At 35.1% G+C, this 20,549-nt stretch overlaps 1 protein-coding gene and 1 non-coding gene across 10 annotated transcripts in view; both read right to left on the reverse strand.

Moving 5' to 3' along the window:
* CTNNA3 (catenin alpha 3) overlaps positions 1-20,549 on the reverse strand; it is a 1,832,183-nt gene that overhangs the window by 684,690 nt on the left and 1,126,944 nt on the right. For all 9 annotated transcript variants that reach the window (XM_009214841.4, XM_009214844.4, XM_009214842.4 and 6 more), the window contains one exon: positions 9,284-9,376. In XM_009214841.4, the coding sequence (XP_009213105.3) occupies positions 9,284-9,376 (93 nt within the window). The remainder of the gene's footprint in view (positions 1-9,283; positions 9,377-20,549) is intronic.
* On the reverse strand, positions 431-532 carry LOC116269617. Its single transcript, XR_004177236.1, has one exon. It is a non-coding gene; the product is annotated as a small nucleolar RNA U13 (small nucleolar RNA).

The following is a 20,549-nucleotide window of genomic DNA, read 5'->3' on the forward strand; positions in this document are numbered from 1 at the left end:
GTGATTGGAAAACTTGATTTATTTTAGAACTACATTTCTCTCTTTTGATTCTGGAAAATCTAAGTACTTAGGAGGGTCTGCCTAATTGAATGTGTGTTCACCACAGGGAAAATACCCTAGGTTTTCATCATGATTTTTGTTAATTAGTGAATCTTATTTATGGAAAGAACACTTAAGATGATCTAATTCTTCTGCCTCTCAATAATGAAATTCTCTCTCCAATACTTTTGTCAAGGTACACCCTATTTTGCCTCAGTAATGAGGTGACAGCTCACTATGGCTTAAAACAACTTATTCTTTTTCTGCCTATCCTTTAAACTATGGGCCCAGGACTCAGCATGATATTCTTGATGAAGACATTCGTGTGCCAAGTATACTGAAAATTTCCTTCTATTTCACAAGCTAAGTATCATAATCATTTTATTTTTCACGTCATACGAATAATGTGCTGGTGTCATAACAAGGTTTGAGGGAGGCACATATCACACATGAGCATGCAAATCCAATGATCACACTTACACTACACAAAGATCAATTATTTCAAAGCTATAAGTCAGTCCCCATATCATGCTACTGACTTATACCATTACGTCACCTAAATTAGTACTTTTAACTTTCTGGACTTTTTAGGCCACAAATATTTTTCAAAGAAGAAGGAGACACAGGAAAGAGAAGGAACTGACATAGGGTAAGTATATTTTTATTTTTTTATTAGTAAAGTAAAAAAATATTTTTTATTGATAAATAATTTATTTTTTGCCACAAATAAAAATGTAAAAAAGACTATTATCTACTTTATTATTTCAGAAATCAAATATTTCTGATAAAGTAGTAAAAATAAAACCTCAGAATGAAAAGTTGATTAAATTTCACTATATGAAAAAAAGCTAACTACACTGAGCTACTTTTGCTATAGACCATGAAAATGCTTTCATAGACCCAGGTTTGAAATTTGCTGAACCAGATAGCAAATGTCCCTCTCAAGTTCTGGTACCCCATGTGCATTTGATGTGCAATAGTTTCACTATACGCTCGTGCAATAGATTGTATTTAAGCTTTAGCTCTGACTTTGTATTTGCCCTTATTTAATTTCAGCTTATGAGTTTTCAAACATTAGACCATTCTGTCTACCTTTTTCAGTTTTGTGCCTTATGCAAATATAAAATGTTTATTTTTTTCAATATTCTTTCAAGTCACTTGTTAAAATGGAGCAAGGATTAAGCCCTGTAGATGGCTTTATCCTTCCACCAGGTTGAGTATAACTGTTCACACACCTGTAGTACTCCAGCAAGGCTGTTATCCAGATCACAGTTATCTCTTTCATAAAATAGACAGATCCATTAGAGGATCTCAGGATTGGGTTTCAAAAGGCTTCTAGACCCGCTTTTCACCCAAGGTTTGTTTGTGCCCCCCATTAAAATACCTTGGTCAACTAGTTACTCTCCTTGTGTTAAATGTCTTTAGTGTTGAGAAACGCCAAATCCTGTGTTCTCAATGAAGTTCAATTCCTGTCAGGATAGCTCTGCTAAAAACACTCATCTCTATCTTGAGATAAAATTTGCATTCTTCTAACATCTGCTCACAGGTTGTATTCTGCCCCTCGAGGCCCTTCAGAACAAGTTGTTCACATCATAGTCCTTTAAAGACATAATGAGAGTGATTGTGTTTCTCTAGGTCTTTTCCTGGCTAAAAATTCCCTATTGCTTTTCTGAGGTGTACATATGACATAGTTTCAACTCATGTCAATATTTCAAATATCTCCGCTAATTATGCTCCAAGTAATAAATCTTTTTTGAAGAGTGGTACCTATAACCGGGCAAAGCTTTACAGTTGAGGTCCTTTGTGCACAGTAAGAACCAGAACAACTCAATTCACTGAAACTTAGGTGAATTCAATTGTACTTAACAAATAGAAATTCAGGGCCACCCTATCAGCTCCTTGTGACCCAGAACTTACCTGACTTATTCTAAAATCAATCTAGCCCATGAATTCAGATCTCATACTTGGACAATATCTATACATAAAATAGCCACTGTAAAGGTTTTTGCTTTTCTTTCTTTCTGTCAGTTACAGCTCAAAGTAATTATACTGTCTTTTTTTCATCTTATTAAAAATAAGACACATCATATTAAGAAAAATATCAAGAAGTTGTTGCCAAAATCCTCCCTGCCCTTTATGAACATAGAATGATTTATCATTTTAGTAACCTTCTCTCTCATGTATATACTGAACAAATATTTATTGAACATTCAATATATATTTTATTTCTCCTAGGTACAGGGGATATTAATAGTGAATAAGGAAGATCAAATCATTGACTTCATGAACTTTCTTCATGAGTATGTAATATATATAATAAAGGTAACAAATTAATATAAAATATAACTTCAGGTTGTGATATAGACTCTAAAATAAGCAAGTATGGTAACATAATAAGTCATAGCTGGAGGAGTGATTTAGGCAGAAGGGAGATTGATCTCTGAGAAGATGATATTTAAGCTGAGTCCTCGTAAATTGAACATAAAAGAAATTGTCCATATGGCCATATGGGAAAAGAACACTGGGGAATTACAAAGTGCAAACTCCCTACTAGGTGGAAAGGGGGTTACTGTGTTCTAGAATCACAAAAGGAACTATGTAGAGATCTAGTGGGTGAAAAAATAATAATATGGAGTGGGGTTGGAAGTTAGGCAGTAGGAAAAGCATATAGGTCTGATTAAGCTATAAAAATAGTCTGCATTTTAAAAAGCTAAGGAAAGTGATTTTTCTGATAAACACCTTTAAAACTTTATCTTTTACAGAGATATGAATGTAGGCATGGAGACCATATAGAATGACATTTCTGTAGTCCAAGATAGAAATGATGTTGGCATAGGCTAAGATGTTGACAAACAAGATGGAGAGAAGTATATAGATTCAAGATAGATTTTTTTTTTTTTTTTTTTTTTTTGCGAAATGATAGGACTTGTTAATGGATTAGGTAGGAAAAACAGCCATTAGATATCATTCCAACATCAACTTCACCAAAGCAGGCATTTTTTATCATTTGTTTTCTTTACTATTTTCTCTCCAGATGCATTAACAGTGCCCACCACACAGTAAATGTTCAATAAATAATGAATGAATGAGTAAAGAAAACCTCCCAGGTTTTTAATCAGAGCTATGAGGTGAATGGCTGTGTCATTAACTAAAACTAGGAACTGAAAGAGAAGTGGAATAAGATGAAGATGGAGAAATTAAAAGTTTCATTTAGGCTATTTTAAGTTTTAGATGTTTTCTAGATATCAAAGTAAAGATACCATAGGACTCCTTGAAGAGGTCCTTTACATCCCTTGTCAGTTGGATTCCTAAGTATTTTATTCTCTTTGAAGCAATTGTGAATGGAAGTTCATTCCTGATTTGGCTCTGTGTTTGTCTATTACTGAACATAGAATGCTTTCGATTTTTGCACATTAATTTTGTATCACCGAGACTTTGCTGAAGTTGCTTATCAGCTTAAGGAGATTTTTGGGCTGAGACAATGGGGTTTTCTAAATATACAATCATGTCATCTGGAAACGGGGACAGTTGACTTCTTCTTTCTAACTAGATACCCTTGATTTCTTTCTCTTCTAATTGCCTGGCCAGAACTTCAACACTATGTGAATAGGAGTGGTGAGAGAGGGCATCCTGTCTTATTGCCAGTTTTCAAGGGAATTTTCCGGTTTTGCCCATTCAGTATGATATTGGCTGTAGGTTTTGTCATAAATAGCTCTTATTATTTTACGTTCCATCAATACCGAATTATTGAGCGTTTTTAGCATGAAGGGCTGTTGAATTTTGTCAAGCCTTTTCTGCATCTATTGAGATAATCATGTGGTTCTTGTCTGGTTCTGTTTATATGCTGGATTCCGTTTATTGATTTCGCAGATGTTGAACCAGCCAGGATGAAGCCCATGATCATGGTGGATAAGCTTTTTGATGTGTTGTTGAATCCGGTTTGCCAGTATTTTTATTGGATTTTTGCATCGATGTTCGTAGGAGGGATATTTGATTACAAATTCTTTTTGTTGTGAAATCTCTGCCAGGCTTTGGTATCAGGATGATGTTGGCCTCATAAAAATGGGATTAGGGAGGATTCCCTCTTTTTTCTATTGATTGGAATAGTTTCAGAAGAGATGGTACCAACTCCTCCTTATACCTCTGGTAGAATTCAGCTGTGAATCCATCTGGTCCTGGACTTTTTTTGGTTGGTAGGCTATTAATTATTGCCTCCAATTTCAGAGCCACTACTATTATTGGTCTATTCAGGGATTCAACTTCTTCCTGGTTTAGTCTTGGAAGTGTAAGTGTCAGGAAATTATCCATTTCTTCTAGGTTTTCCAGTTTATTTGCGTAGAGGTGTTTATAGTATTCTCTGATGAGTAGTTTGTATTTCTGTGGGGTCGGTGAGTGATATCCCTTTATCATTTCTAATTGCGTCGATTTGATTCTACAGGCCCACGCTCCAGTGGAAATAAAAGAGGACACAAACAAATGGAAGAACATACCATGCTCATGGATAGGAAGAATCAATATCGTGAGTGTGCCCAAGGTAATTATGAATTCAATGCCATCCCCATCAAGCTACCAATTACTTTTCTTCACAGAATTGGAAAAACTGCTTTCAAGGTTATATGGAACCAAAAAGAGCCACACATCTCAAGACAATCCTAAGTCAAAAGAACAAAAGCTCAGGAGGCATCACACTACCTGACACGAGCTATACTACAGGCTACAGTAACCAAAGTAGCATGGTACTGGTACCAAAACAGAGATATGAACCAATGGAACAGAACAAGAGTCCTCAGAAATAATGCACACATCTACAGCCATCTGATCTTTGACAAACCTGAGAGGAAACAAGAAATGGGGAAAAGGATTCCCTATTTAATAAATGGTGCTAGAGGAGAAAATTGGCTAGCCATAAGTAGAAAGCTGAAACTGGATCCCTTTCCTTACTCCTTATACGAAAATTAATTCAAGATGGATTAGAGACTTACAAATGTTAGACCCTAATACCATAAAATCTAGAGAAAACCTAGGTAGTACCATTCAGGACATGGAAGCAGGCAAAGACTTCATGTCTAAAACACCAAAAAGCAATGGCAGCAAAAGCTAAAATTGACAAATGGGATCTAGTGAAACTAAAGAGCTTCTGCTGTAAAAGAAACTACCATCAAGAGTGAACAGGCAACCTGGGAATGGGAGAAAATTTTTTTGCAATCTACTCATCTGATAGGGGCTAATATCCAGAACCTACAAAGAACTCAAACAATTTACAAGAAAAACAAATAGCCCATCAAAAAGTGGGCAAAGGATATGAACAGACATTTCTCAAAAGAACATTCCTTACAGCCAGCACAGGGCATATGAAAAAATGCTCATCATCACTGGCCATCAGAAATGCAAATCAAAACCACAATGAGATACCATCTCCACCAGTTAGAATGTGATCATTAAAAGTCGAAACAACAACAGGTGCTGGAGGGGGATGTGGAAATAGGAACACTTTACACTGTTGGTGGGATTGTAAACTGATTCAACTCTGGAAACAGTATGGCGATTCCTCAAGGATCTAGAACTAAGTGCCATATGACAACCATCCCATTACTGAGGATATACCCAAAAGTTATAAATTGCTGCTATAAAGACACATGCACGTATGTTTATTGCAGCACTATTCTAATAGCAGACTTGGAATCAACCGTGTCCATCAGTGACAGATTGGATTAAGAAAATGTGGGCATATACCATGGAATACTATGCAGCCATAAAAAGGATGAGTTTGCATCCTTTAGGGACATGGATGCAGCTGGAAAACCATCATTCTTAGCAAACTATCACAAAACAGAAAACCAAACACGCATGTTCTCACTCATAGGTGGGAACTGAACAATGAAAATCCCACTTGGACTCAGGAAGGGGAACATCACACACCGGGGCCTATCATGGAGGGAGGGAGGGAGGGATTACATTGGGAGTTATATACACCTGATGTAAATGACGGAGGATTGATAGGTGCAGCAGACCAACATGGCACAAATATACATGTATGTAACAAACCTGCGTTATGCACATGTGCCCTACAACTTAAAAGTATAATAATAATAAATAAAAAAAAAAAAAAAAAAAAAAGATACCATAGGAAAAATTAGGCATATGTGAGTCTGGTTTTTCAGGGGAGATATTTGGTCTGGAGAGAAAAAATTGGAAATCAAAAGCAGTAGAAGATATTCAGAACCACGATGTTTACTAAAATAAATAATTAAAAAACAATATCTCTGAAGGACAACTTTTTAAAAAGATCTGATTATGGAGATACAGTAGTCCTCCATTCTCTGCAGAGCATATGTTCCAAGACCATTCAACAGATGATTAAAACCTCAGATGGTACCAAACCCAGTTATCATCAGTGAGGACACATTTTCCGTTCATGTCTTCTGCCCAAAAACTTAATGCCTTTTCCATCTTATCATTCACTGTGGCCATAACTTTTGCAATTTGAGGTGCGACAGCAAAATGAGCATTAATTTCTTTTTAGTTCTTCACAATTTCAGAGCGGATCCGTTCTTACCATGGATTTTAGCAACCACAGCATATGATTTTTTTTTTTTTTTTTTTTCATATCTGAATTGCCAGAGTCACTACTCTTGTATTTTGGCACCATTATTAAGTAAAATACAGGTTACTTGAACATGAGTACTACGACAGTTGATTGGATAACCACGATGGCCGGTAAATGAGTAACAGGAAGGTGGTATTCACAGCATGAATATGCTAGATAAAGGGATGATTCATGTCCTGGGTGGGACAGAGAGAGTTGAAGAAAGGTTTGATCTCAATATGGGGAATTACATGCAATTTAAAACTTCTTATTTTGGGAATTTTTCATTTAATAGTTTTGGTCTACAGTTGACTGAGGGTAACAGAAACCATCAAAAGCAAAACAGCAGGCAAGGAGGATTACTGTAGATGTAACATGTTTATTAATGGAAAGATTCAATATCTGAAAGGGGTCATTCTCTAAAATAAGCTATAATTCAAAAAATTTTAACATTTTAAATCTAACTTCTAATGTTTTTTCATGATACTTGATAAGTTAATACCAAAAGTTATATAAAAATTAAGAATGACAGCTATAATTTAAAGAAAAAAAAAAAACAGGATGAGCCAGCTTGCATAGAAGACATCAGGATTTAATGTAAAACCATGCTTAAAACATTATGCTACTGTTACAGGGATAGAGAAATAGACCAATGGAACAGAATAGAAAGTCCAGAAACTTGTGTACCTTGAAATGTTTCACTTTGTCTATCAACCTATCTTTACATGTGGAACAAACTAAAAATAATTATACATTGTTATATATTATATATATATATTTAATGCATTGTATAAACTTGTATATGTGTATGTGTATTTATGTTTATAAGTATATATGAACATGTATACAAATATATATTAGATAATGGAAATATTTGTAAGTCTTCATGGGATATGTGTGAAACAATGGTAGAATTTCACAGTAATTGAGAAAAGATCAACTATTTAATATATGATGGTGGCCCAAATGTCAACACTACAAAATGAAACGATCTCTACCTCATGTTAGACATAAAAATATATTTCAGAAGGAATAAATATCTGTATGTTGAATAATAATACTTTACTCTTTTAACAACATAATGTGGGAAATACGTGACATATTTGTTGGTAGAATGTCTTAACAAGGCACAAAACCACAAACCAGGGCACACAGTAGGTGCTCCATAACTACATATTAAAATAACTAAAAGATCAATCATATGTTTACGTTAAAGTTCTTAAAGTCTGCGACTGAAAAATTATTTTTAAAATTTTTCAAAAGACATGGGCAACAGAGATATTTTTAACAAACCTAAGCAAATTAATTACAAAAAAGACAACCTAACTAAAATTGGAAAATTCGTAAAGGATGTAAGCAAGTCACCGAATTAGAAAGTCAAATAGTCAATAAATATTTGCGAAAAGAATGTTCTCACTAGGAATCAGAAAATTACACATTAAAACCAATGAGAGATACTTAATACTTTCAGATTGAAAAGGCATTTTAAAAAGTGATATCCCTGAGCGTTATCCACAATGTGCAGAGATGAGAACACTTACAGAGTGTTGATGGGAGTATATTTCATTCAACTACTTTAGAGACCTCGTTGGAGTATTCTGTTCCCTCTGGAGTTTCATAGAAAATTGACATCAGTTGGGAGATCTCAGCTGCAGGTCCTCTAGCCTCCACTTTTCCAGCTTGTTCTTACTTGTTAATCAACATTAAGTCCAAAGACGCAGTTTCTTTCACAGTTTCCTCAATATTCTTAGAGATGAAATTGTCAGCAAGGCAAATCAAGAATTTAACACATGCCCTACTTTTTGTAGAATGAGAATCTCAGGAGACATCCAGATAATTAAAGTCCCTAATCTTTGTTATATTTCTCATCCTTATAACATCTGTGGTCTTTATTAGGAAGTATCCATATTATTTCCTGCTTCTTCTCAGACAAGAGTGTTTAAATTGCCCTATGTGTATGTTGATTCATGGCTTCAAAACTATTTGTCATGTAGAAATAATTCCCTAAAAGTGTGTCACTCTTCAGATTTTAAGAAACATCTGAATTACTGACAAGAAAATATTTCTTAACTTTTTTCAAACACATATCTTTTTTGATAAAAGAAAAAAAGAGTCAATCCTTTCAACCCATTTGAAATTTGAAAATAAATAATCACTAAAAACAAATCAAATCATTTGGACCAAGCACCATTGCCTCAGGAGATTCCACTATGGCCACTTAAGGAATGTCAGTCTTTTTCTCTATTCTCTTTTTAAGAATCACCTTAGGACAATTCAGTCCTCCATGCTTCAAATAAACATTTTGGCCGAGCACGGTGGCTCACGCCTGTAATCCCAGCACTTTGGGAGGCCAAAGTGGGCAGATCACTTGAGGTCAGGAGTTTGAGACCAGCCTGGCCAACTTGGTGAAACCCCATCTCTACTAAAAATACAGAAATTAGTCAGGCATGGTGGCACATGCCTGTAATCCCAGCTACTCAGGAAGAAGAGGTTGCAGTGAGCCGACATTGCGCCACTGCATTCCAGCCTGGGCTACATAGTGAGACTTGATCTCAGAAAAAAAGAAAAAAAAATAGTGTATTTTCATATGCATAAAAGCATTAGGAATTAATTATATAAAATTTTACAGACAAAAAGACAGTAACTTAGTTATCATACCTGTGGACACAAGGTTTCCAAATGATTGGCTGCAATTTTGACAATTTTAATTCCATCTTCATTTGTTGACATGGAACAAGCAAGATTTGCCACCTTAAATACAATCCAAAATAATGAAAATTATTTTAGATTATCAAGGAAATGCAGCAACACTTATACTGAACAAGAACATGTACACATTCATTGAGAATCTCAATGACAAAGAACATTCTCAAAAACATCACTGATATCCATTTTATGAAAGAATTCAGATAATCTATCAAAGCAAATAACAATAGAAGGACCTAGAGAATTGTTTAAAATGAGGAGAGACTAGTGAGTGAATCTGTAAACCCTGTACAGTCTCTTGGTATCAATATCTAACCCATAATAAGAAGCTATTATGAGTGAAAAAAAATGTTTATGGATTGAATGCTAATAGGTTTTTGGAATCTCATATGATTGTGATTTATTTTAAATTAGTAATTGGTTTATTATTTCCCAGAGGTCTATTACTCATATTTAAGTTGCGTTAAGTATGACTGTATATTTATATGTTTTGTTTGTATCAAATACACTACAAAGCTGAACAAATACAAGATAATTAACTTCTTCCTGCTCTTGATTTTCCACTACAACTTCATGGGTACTGTTTGACATTCCAGCAGTGCATTTGATTCAAGCATTAGTGACACCCAAATTTCTCTTATATTATTGCTTTTGAAATTTACATTTTCTTCCAACAAAATGAGTGCTCTTTTAATTACCATTATGTCCATGACCTAAATCCAAGGTTTATAAATACTTTCTTCCGACCATGAAAGAGCCACGATAAAGAGTGGGAGATTATTTTCCCTTCCTCTGAACCTCACTCTTGTTCAACATTCTTCTTACTAACAGAGTAAGGCTTATGGACAGAGGCAATGTTTTCTCTGATCTATAAAATATATCATTATCTTTATCATTGCAAGGAGATACTTGATCTAACAATAATTTTTCTATCTTTTAAAATATCTCTGTCAATTGTTTTATACTTTAACACATTGCAGTTTTTCCTGCTAAGATCTAAAATACATCCAGTTGTGGAGAAACCACGCATTAGCCACATGCAGTAGAAATAAACAACATATGACTTTGGATCACTATTTTAGAGTACCACAAAATGTTATTGAAATGGATTTACAGTATTTGCTTTTTTATAACATTTATTTTAATATGCCACCAGTGAAATAACTCCTTGGTTTTCATTCACATATAATGAAATAACAGCCATACATTATTTAACTGTGGAAGGGCATTGTTCACTTCATTAATGTACATAGGGATGGCTTACTTGAAAAGGTCTTTTGTTGGCTTGAAGGTCACCATGCCTCAACTTTCATATCTGACACATAATTAGCACATTTGTGAGTTATTTGAAAAGGGCAACAGTTTTTGTGCCCCTTTCTACTCCCCAAACCCCAATCACTAAAAGTGAAACTTGACAGTTTAATTGCTTTAAATATGTATTATATTAATTTACACTGCATTTGCAAAAAATACTGACCTGTAAATTTGAGCACTGTTTGTTTAAAGTAAAAAAAATAAAAATAAAAATCATTGGCTCAATGTGGTCAAATTACAAGAATGATGGTTAACCCAAAGCTTAGAAATTACAGAAAACTGTCCTTTGTAGATACTCTTTTACTTTACTTACTCATATTTAATGTATCCTCATTTTCTTCTTTTTCCTTTTGAAAATATGCATTCTTCTTCCAGACATTGGCTGGCCACTAGGCTTATTAAAAGCCAATTAAGTAACTGACATAGTATGGAAATTATGTTAAACACAGTTTGTGTCCATATTAAGAGAATTAATTTTATACAACCCTCTAATGAAAATACAACACAACTGAAAGTTGTATTTTCTACTTGAAGTTTTCTTCTCAGTCTCATCATACTAACACTCTTTTTGTCTTCATTTATTCTATGCCTGCACATACCTGAACTTCTCCTTACCAGAACTGTTTTGTCAAATAAAGTTTCTACGTAATAGAGTATATTTCAAAGTAAGTGCAGTTTTAGTGCTATTTTGTACAAACAAGGTCGAATTTTAAGATACTTAGTATCTGTGACAAAACAGACAAGTGTTAGAAATAAACTATCTCTACATTTCAAATGTGAATGATTTTGTGACGTATTTTCTAACGTGACATCCATGTGTGAATGAAAGCCAAATTTCTTCTAATGATGATTCTTCCTAAATTCTGCATGGCTCTTTAGTCAAGTATGTTCCCAAGAACAGTAGAAATGTATTCCCTTCTGGTCAAAGAATACAACCTGCAAATAAGATGTTTTGTAAAAATAGTTTTAGATATTTGGACATTTGATATCCTTTGTGTATCCGGGAAAAATTTGGGCAAAGCTTTGTTACTATTCATAAGATCTCTGTAGCATGTTTCTGCTCACTAAGGGAAACAAGGATATCGGGAGTTTTTGGCGACAAATAGATCTGGGTGTGAACCCAATCCCACAGTTAATAAGCTTCTGATCATGAGCAAGATATTAAATTATTTGACCTTGTTTTGTCACCTATAAAATGGTTATGATAATGACTACCTCACTGGGATGCTTTGAGAATTCAATGAGAAAATGTATGGGGAGAGTCTGATACCTGGTGGCCTTCACCATGTATGAACTGCCTTCCATTTAATCTATCTCTCAACTAATGGAAAAGAAAAAGAAAAAAAGAAAAAAAAGAAATTTCATTCTCTCAGAGGTTTTGTAGAATGGAAGCCTCAGGAGCCTAAAGAAATTTAACAGTATATCTGACCCAAGAGCTACAAACTCAAATGCTTTCAAGAGCCCTGCAGGGGATACAAACATTGAGTCTCCATTGACTCAGCGGTAGGGTGGGGTGGTGGGTCCCCAAACAAAATGATTCTGTATGCCCCACTGAAAGGCATTCGTTAAAACAAGCCAAATGAAAGAAAAAACTCAATGTCTTAGCCAAACTAACGTCTGTTGGCTTACTTTAGTTCATAAGTTACCATTTTGTGACCTCTAACCCCACTCTCTAATTCTATATTGTATAAATAAGAAAACAAAATTAAGCAGGGGGATAAAACATACTCAAATCAACCAATGGCAGGGCAACTATTAACTAGCAATATGTGTGTGTCTTTTTTGCTACCCTGAAGAAAGTCTTGAAAAGCATTTTTGCAGTGAAATGATTGACCAGACTTTTTATTGATACTGTACTACGGCCTTCACCAAGTCTACAAAAAGCAGAAGCTAAATTATCCTAAATAAACGGGACGAAAGGTAGTTAGTTAAATTTACACATTTATTGAAAAGAGAAACCTGGGACAAAATGTTCTTTCATTTGTTACAAAAGATTAAATTATATCCTTAAAATAATCACCAATATTGTAGTAATTTAAAAACAAACAAGAAGTCTTCAAACAGGGATATGCGTCTTGATATGACAGGAGAGTGAAGTTTTGTATTAGCATCCCTCTCTTGCAGCTCTTTCCTTCCCACCATTTCTTCTGTCCTCTAAAACGTAGGGTATATTCTAGGCCCTTTAAACATAGCTGACCTTACTGCCCTATTTAGGCTCTAAAAAACATTGTAAATGAAAACGCCTGGTCAGACAATTCCTCACCTGAACAATCGTGCTGATGTTTGTTCCCTTCTTTCTGGTTCCTAGTTCATTTTTTAATTAATTAATTTATTTAGAGATATAGTCTTGCTCCGTCACCCAGGCTGGAGTGCAGTGGCTCGATCTAGGCTCACTGCAACCTCTGCCTCCTGAGCTCAAACAATCCTCTCACCACAGTCCCTCAAGTAGCTGGGACTACAGGTGTGCACCACCACACCTGGCTAATTTTTGTATTTTTTGTAGCGATGGGGTTCCGCCATGTTGGCTAGGCTGGTTTCCAACTCCTGAGCTCAAGCGATCCATCCTCCTCAGCCTCGCAAAGTCCTAGGATTACAGCCATGTGCCAAGGCACATGTTCCAGTTCTGTACACTAGTTAGTATGTTTCTGTCATGATTTCCATTTGCTGGACTTTGAGTCTTTCGTTTCACTCAGCAGAGAACATAGTATCCTTCACTCTCTAACCCAGGGTTTCTGGTGAGAAATTCCCTGTTGTGGAGCCTGGCGTTGTAGAATCCTGACCCCTAGGCTAGTTCCGTCCCTCACTCTCTATCAAGGTCAGGAAAATGACCATGCTTGACATAAAAGAATGACTCACTAGTGGTAGAGCCAGGGACAGCAATAAAACAGATATTTTGAGATGGGGAATTTCCCCAATGACCCTTTACAAATATCTACTATACTATAGGTTAAGTCTGCTTTTCATCATTGTTTTTTTTTCTAATCTGGTAAAGATATTCTATGTTAAATATATTGAATGTCAGCACATGGTATGTTTTAACATTCTAGTATTAAGTTTTATCTGAAATCTCAGGAGCACTGGTAGTGTTCTCAGTCATCTTAGACAACTGAAATGGAATCATTGTTAGGAATGAGTACACTATTTGGACAGCTGCTTATCATACATCATGGAGTCTGTCACCGAGAAGTTCCCACACGGGTATTTACCTGTAATGTGGTCTCTCCAGAACACGAAGCAAACCTCGATGTTTGCTGAGATTTTCATTGTCACACATTCATTGTTTATATATTGTTCACATAGTTAATTGTTATATCATGTCACCACGTGTCCTAGCTCTCAATGGGGGAGAAAGGTCACCGTCTCATTTTCATGCATTTTCCCATCTGGCAGTTGGTCATGCAACTCTTGTGTAAACACTTGCAGAGACAGAGAATTTACTGTCTTGCAGGGCAGTCTAGTCCCATTGCAGGACAGCCCAAAGTTACAAAGTTACACAAGTTATGAAGTTCTTCTTTATAAGGAGATTAAATAGTTCTCTCAACTTTCTCCTACTTGTTCTAGAATCCAGAACGGCAAATATCTTTGATAATGGAAATAAAATGGGGTCTACAGAAAATTCAAATCAATAGTCCTCAAATTGTGGGATAAGAGAGATGGTAAGAATAATAGAATCACCAGTAAATAACTATTAAAAAGAAAAGTTCAATTCCCTTCTGTCAAGATATTCTGATTTATTAAGTGTGTATATGCATGGAAGTCAGAGGTGTAAGGGATGTATACTTAGATTTTTTAAAAGTTCTCCCAGGTGATTCTGATATACCACCTCCCCCACCCCCAATACACACACACACAACAACAACAACAACAATACACACATGACAACACACAGATAGATACTAGGATTTTGGTTAATTTTTATTTGTTTGAATAGACATTCTTTCCTGAAGATAAATGTGCTGAGGTGAAAGTCTAAAAAAGAATGACCTGAATATTTACGGGATAGCATAGGAAGTTAAATAGAAAGCTTCACAAATTAGAGGCAAGAAATAATGACTTAAACTTCTACTTGAGAAATAGAGAAAAAGTTAAAAACTGAAATAAGAAATTCAAGTATAGGATATTTCTGGCCTTCCATCCAAAATCCATTCCTCCTTTTGGTAATAACACCGATTTCCCTCGGAGAACAGCTCTTTCTCTAACCTAGTGGTGTAAAGTCTTGGTACGACTGTCAATCAAGGATCCTGACCCTCCCCTAGGTTTAGCCTGGGCATATCCATCACTTACTACTGCCACCTACAGCCCTGAATCACTCTTTGTTCTGTGGAATATTAGCCTGCTTTCATTTTTATTTATGTGCATTATCTTGTGTCTTCCAATAAAGTCTTTATTTTCTTTTTTAGTAAGCCAAATGTATTTTATTTTACATACAACCAGAGAACCACAATTCTTAGTAAGTACTGAGCCAGAAACTTATACTCCAGGAATGTACTAATCTCAGATGGATACTTTCAGCAAAGTTGAGAGCTGGTAATGTATAACCATAATTATTTCTGTGAAAGGCACCTTCTCATTAAATGCCTGCCTCTGGGTTTAGTCAGCCTGCATGTCCTAGTGTCAGGGAAAAATGCAAGGAAGGAGACAGTCATTTCACTTCCTGCAAATATAGATAAGTGTCTTCCTTTGACGACCTAATTCTTCAGTGTCTATTAGAACATGTGACGCATCAGGTACAAGAGAACATCTAATTCTTGAAGAAAATAATTTATCATTTTTGAGTTTATCTTTCAGAAAGCTGTTCATTCTGTTTGAAAACCACCCCTCACATACTCTTTGAAAATCATACCTATACTTCAAGGCCTGGATCAAATATTGTCTCTTCCACAAACTATTTTCAGATGCCCAGGATCCATATCTTCATCTTCCCGCACTCTCGTGTTATAGCAAATTCTCATTCTCCCTAAGCTCACTTATGTATCTACCAGATGGTGAGCTGCTTGAGGGTAAAGATGATGATATATTTTTTAAAAAATATTTTTCCCATCCAGTTAAATACCCTGAAAATAGTATTTCATCTATGTAAATAAATAAAAATAATAATTTATATCTATCTGGAACTAAATCATCAATATAAATTGCTGTCAATTGTGTCTGAAATTAACACATTTGGTGAATTCTATTTTTTAAAGTCATGTGTACAACTTAATCTGTTCATTGGAAGCTGTGTCCTTTCTTCCACTCCTTCCTAATAAAAATGATCCTAATTCTGTACCATATTAATATAAAGGTAAAAATTATTGCTTTAGGTTATGGGGAGAAATATCTGAGAAAAGGAAGTCCTTAGGTTATTAAACTTAACTGCCCTGAGTGGATTTCAGTCTGGCTGTGTATATTCATTGGAAACATCAAGATTTGACAAATCTGTAGCAAAGATACAAATAAACAGAGAAAAACTTTGAATATAGGTGTGGAAATAATCTAGCTGAAACAGGTTATTTATTTTTAACTTGTATTGGCAAAGGAGACTTGGGCTTCTTTCTGAACTTAGAAATGAATGGCGGTTCATAAAAGCTTGTGAAGAAGCATGAAGAAGGAAAAATGGTGTCTATGCTCCTTGGACACGGTAGCAAGTAGCAAAACTACAGTCACTAGCCAAATCACTGATAGATGGAACACTAGAAGTTCTTCAGGTTGGTGGGAGATAGCAAGAGTTGAACTAGATACTTTGAGTTTGAGTTGCCACTGAGATACATAAGAAGACATAAACTATATATAGTTAGATGTGTAGTTAAAAGGGGGTCTTCAGTAGAGTAGAGATATTAAGAAGTTACTATTTTATTCATGGTAATTAGATATTATGTGAGGAGAAAAAGTTCTTGGAGTATATAAGATATTAATATTTGTTAGGCAGAAACATGAGGTTACTCCTTCAATGAGTCTTAGAAAAAGTGGCCAGAGATAAGAAAGGTGACCCACTATACTGTGTTGTCATGGAGACCAGCAGAAGAAAAGGTTTCAAGAAGATGATATCATATATCAAATGCTGAGAGGACAAGTAAGATATCCCTGAAAATATCCAATTCAGCCACAGAGACAACCATGCTAATCATTCCTAGAGTGTTCGAGTGAAATGATGATGGTTAAACTAGCTGGGCATGGACAGAGGACTGTGTATGGGGTAGAGTAGCCCCATGAGTCTTATGACTCAAGGCAGAGAGTTACAGGTCGCTTGGATAATACTCACTCTCTCATTCTCACATATATCCATTTTAAAACATTTTGTCTCTCAGTAATATCCCAAATCATGTATTAGGTTGGTGCAAAAGTGATTGCGGTTTTTGCGATTACTTTTAATGGCAGAAACCGCAATTACTTTTGCACCAACCTATACTTTTGTTGTCCTCTACCCTAGGTAAGATTTTGATCAGTTTTCTTTATTTTATTCTTGTTCCAATTTTAGCTTTTGTTGTCAACAAATATTCTTTCTCTATGATATGTTCACATTGCAGCCCACAATTATTTTCAGATGCAAATTTGGTTTCCCCATCATCACCTTCCCATACCCACATCATACCCCCATCCCTGCTAGATCTTGCAGTGCGGCCCAAGAGTCATCATGTATAGTTCTTGTTCTCTCTGTGCTTCAGCTGTATCAATGTACTTTTGTGCATCAATGCTTGCTTCTGCCAGAAAACATCTGTACATACTGTTCTCTGTTGGCTGGAATGCTCTCTTCCTCCCTTTTCACAGCTACTTTCAAACCACTTATACTTGCTTAACTGCTATCCATCAGATCTCTGCTCAAACGTAATTCCTCAGAAAGTTTTTCACCAACACTGTCCTCCACCTCCACACAGAATACCTGAAACCTCTGCCCACCTAAGTCAGATTTTTCCTTCAGAGCATGACTCTCAATTTGTAATTATATATTCACTTGGGGAGATTATTTGATTAGCATACATTTCCCCAGATTTATAAAAGCAGGGACCACATCTATATTTGCTCATCATTCAGCCCACAGTGCTTAGTACCCGACACACAGTAGATAATCAATAAATAGTTCTTCGGGGAGTGAATGAATGTGTGAATGTCTGAATCAGTATGCTTGAGAATGTATCATCTTCTTGATGAACATGAGATTTAAAAAGGAAGAAAAATGGGTTTGAAGGGAGGAGACAGCAGCAGAAATTCAGGACAAGAAATAAAGGAGAATGAAATTTTTCCTTTGAAATTTATTTGCAATATTCTACAAAGGCTTAGACAACTGGACTTCAAAGAAAAGTAACATGTTTCTCTTCTAGTCTGGACATCATACTTAACAAGGCTTCAGGGGCAGCTTCTTTCAAGTTTTACCTTCACTTAAGATACCAAATTTGGAACTACTGAATAGGTCCCAATTTAGCTTTTAATTTATTTATTTTTAATCAAGTAAAGTAACTCCTCAAAGGGCCCAAGCTGGATGCCAAATGTCGGCAAGTGTGGCAGATGGAAAGAGACACAGTAACTTCCATCAACAAATCCAGGAGCTTCATTGTCTATTTCAGAATGTAATATATGCTCTGCTACTGGAAACTGCAGAAAGAGCTGTGATCTCCCCATGTTGGCACCTGAGTGACCTCTGGCTAACAAGTCAGCCCTTCTATTTCTCCTAGTGAAGCAGTGCTGCTTTGCTTCCCTTGGTAGTAATAAGAAATGACTATGAATTATGGGTTCTGTAGAATATTTAACTAGTGTAACTGTGCTGTAAAAGCACATAGCAAAGTGCAGGGAAACAATTTCATCAACTAACAAATATTGATTATGCACCTATTATGTGGGCTGGGAACTGTCAGGGAAATCATAGAAGTCAAAATCAATGAAAGTGAATCTCAACAAGCACAATCTATTTAAAGGGACACGTGAAAGGATCTAAGACTAAAACTCTAAGTCTCCAAATACTATAACAAGATAGAGGTAGGTGAACTTCATAGAGATGACTGTAGTAAGAGTATTACATGGAGATAAATTATTACTTAGGAAATTCATATTCTCTTGAACTTTGCAACTCAAGCTGCTTCCCAAATTTTATGAATCCTCAGTCACACAATCCGGTCTCTGATATTAGTTTTGCTTTACCTCTCTGTCTTTGGTCATCCATCTATAAGATGAGGAACAGATTGACTTCATTTCTAGACCTCTTTCCATTTCAATAATTTTGTTTTACTGCTTATATAACTGATAACAAAATTAGACAGAAATTAGACAAAGGAGCAGAGCTATCAGGCAACTTTTCTATTAATTTAAACATGAATTTGTAGATGAAATATTAGCCAATGTAATTCAACTGTGTAATAAAAACTAGTAATAAAGCAAGACAATGCCATTTATTCCCAGAATGAACAAATGACTCATGATTGAGAGATCTAACAATGAAATTCCTTGTTTAACCAGATATCAATAGATTTTTAAAAAGCATTGATGACAGGTTTATGCCTATTCTGATTAAAGTGAAGCAAAACTACACTAAAAAACAAACTCAAAACTTTAGCAATCTATGAATAGGAAGAATAATTCTTAATCTAAAACAAAATCCAGAAATTTCCAGGAGGTGTCATGCTCAAAAGTCAAGATTAAGATAAGCATTCCCACTATTATGGAGGTTAGTCAATATTTTACTCAAGGTTCTAGTAAATCTAAATGAATAAAAAAAAGCAATAGCTGCAAATATTAACAAATAATTATATTTATTCCCAGGTCTCAAAATTGTCTACCTAGGGAATGCAAGATTATCTGAAAACTGTTATTACTATTGAGTATTCAGTAACGCTTCTTCAAGCAGAATGAATGAGAGATGAATAATATATTTTTCTACATATTATAAAAGTTTTCATGACAAAATGTTATAGTAACTAAATATCATAAATTTCATAGTAGTATATATCTATTGAAATAAACACAATTATAGATATGTGTGCATATGTATATATGTATTAAATTTTACTTAATGATGTAAAAAAAGAATGGAATGACTAGTGAGAAATATCAGATTCCTGGATGGAAAAACTCAGTATTGTAAAATATAATGTTATCTCTCATGAAATTTGTCTATTAAATTTATAGAGCTATATTGAACTTTGGTAAATTTTAATGTGCATTTGGAAGAATATATGAAAGGCTGTCAAATAAGTTTTATAAAAAAGGGGAATGGGCCGGGTGTGGTGGCTCACGTCTGTAATCCCCGCACTTTGAGAGGCTGAGGCGGGCGAATCGCTTGAGGTCAGGAGTTTGAGATCAACCTGACCAACATGATGCAACCCCGTCTCTACTAAAAAATACAAAAATTAGCCAGGCTTGATGGCGCATGCCTGTAATCCCAGCTACTTGGGAGACTGAGGCAGGAGAATCACTTGAACCCAGGAGGCAGAGGCTTCAGTGAGCCGAGATCGCGTCATTGGACTCCAGCCTGGGTGACAAGAATGAAACTCCATCTCAAAAATAAAAATAAAAATAAAAAAAATAAAAAAAAAAGAACGAAGAAAAGTATTATGTGCCAGTAATTAAAAGCACAAAAATTTAGTGTTTTTCAAGGTAATGGGAAAAACATATTGGTGATGGCCCAATTTCCTGCTATCTACTTTCAGGAAAGAAGTACAATGTATGTAAAAAGACTAGAATATATTACTACATAAAAATTTTTAAATGTCAAAATATTGAAAATAAAGTTAAAATACAAAAGACAGACAAAAATGTGTTTTTATATTTGATAATAAAAATATTATCCACAGGTATAAATAGTTCCTAAGTATCAACAGACTTTACATATGAAATATGACTAATAAATAAACGAATAGATTCTCAGTCTACCTCTTGATTTATTATGCAGGATATGCAACTAATGCAAGACAATTACGTTTTTTTCCTTGTCAGA

This window comes from Papio anubis, chromosome 11 (assembly GCF_008728515.1).
Source record: "Papio anubis isolate 15944 chromosome 11, Panubis1.0, whole genome shotgun sequence".
In the NCBI taxonomy this organism is placed as follows: domain Eukaryota; kingdom Metazoa; phylum Chordata; class Mammalia; order Primates; family Cercopithecidae; genus Papio; species Papio anubis.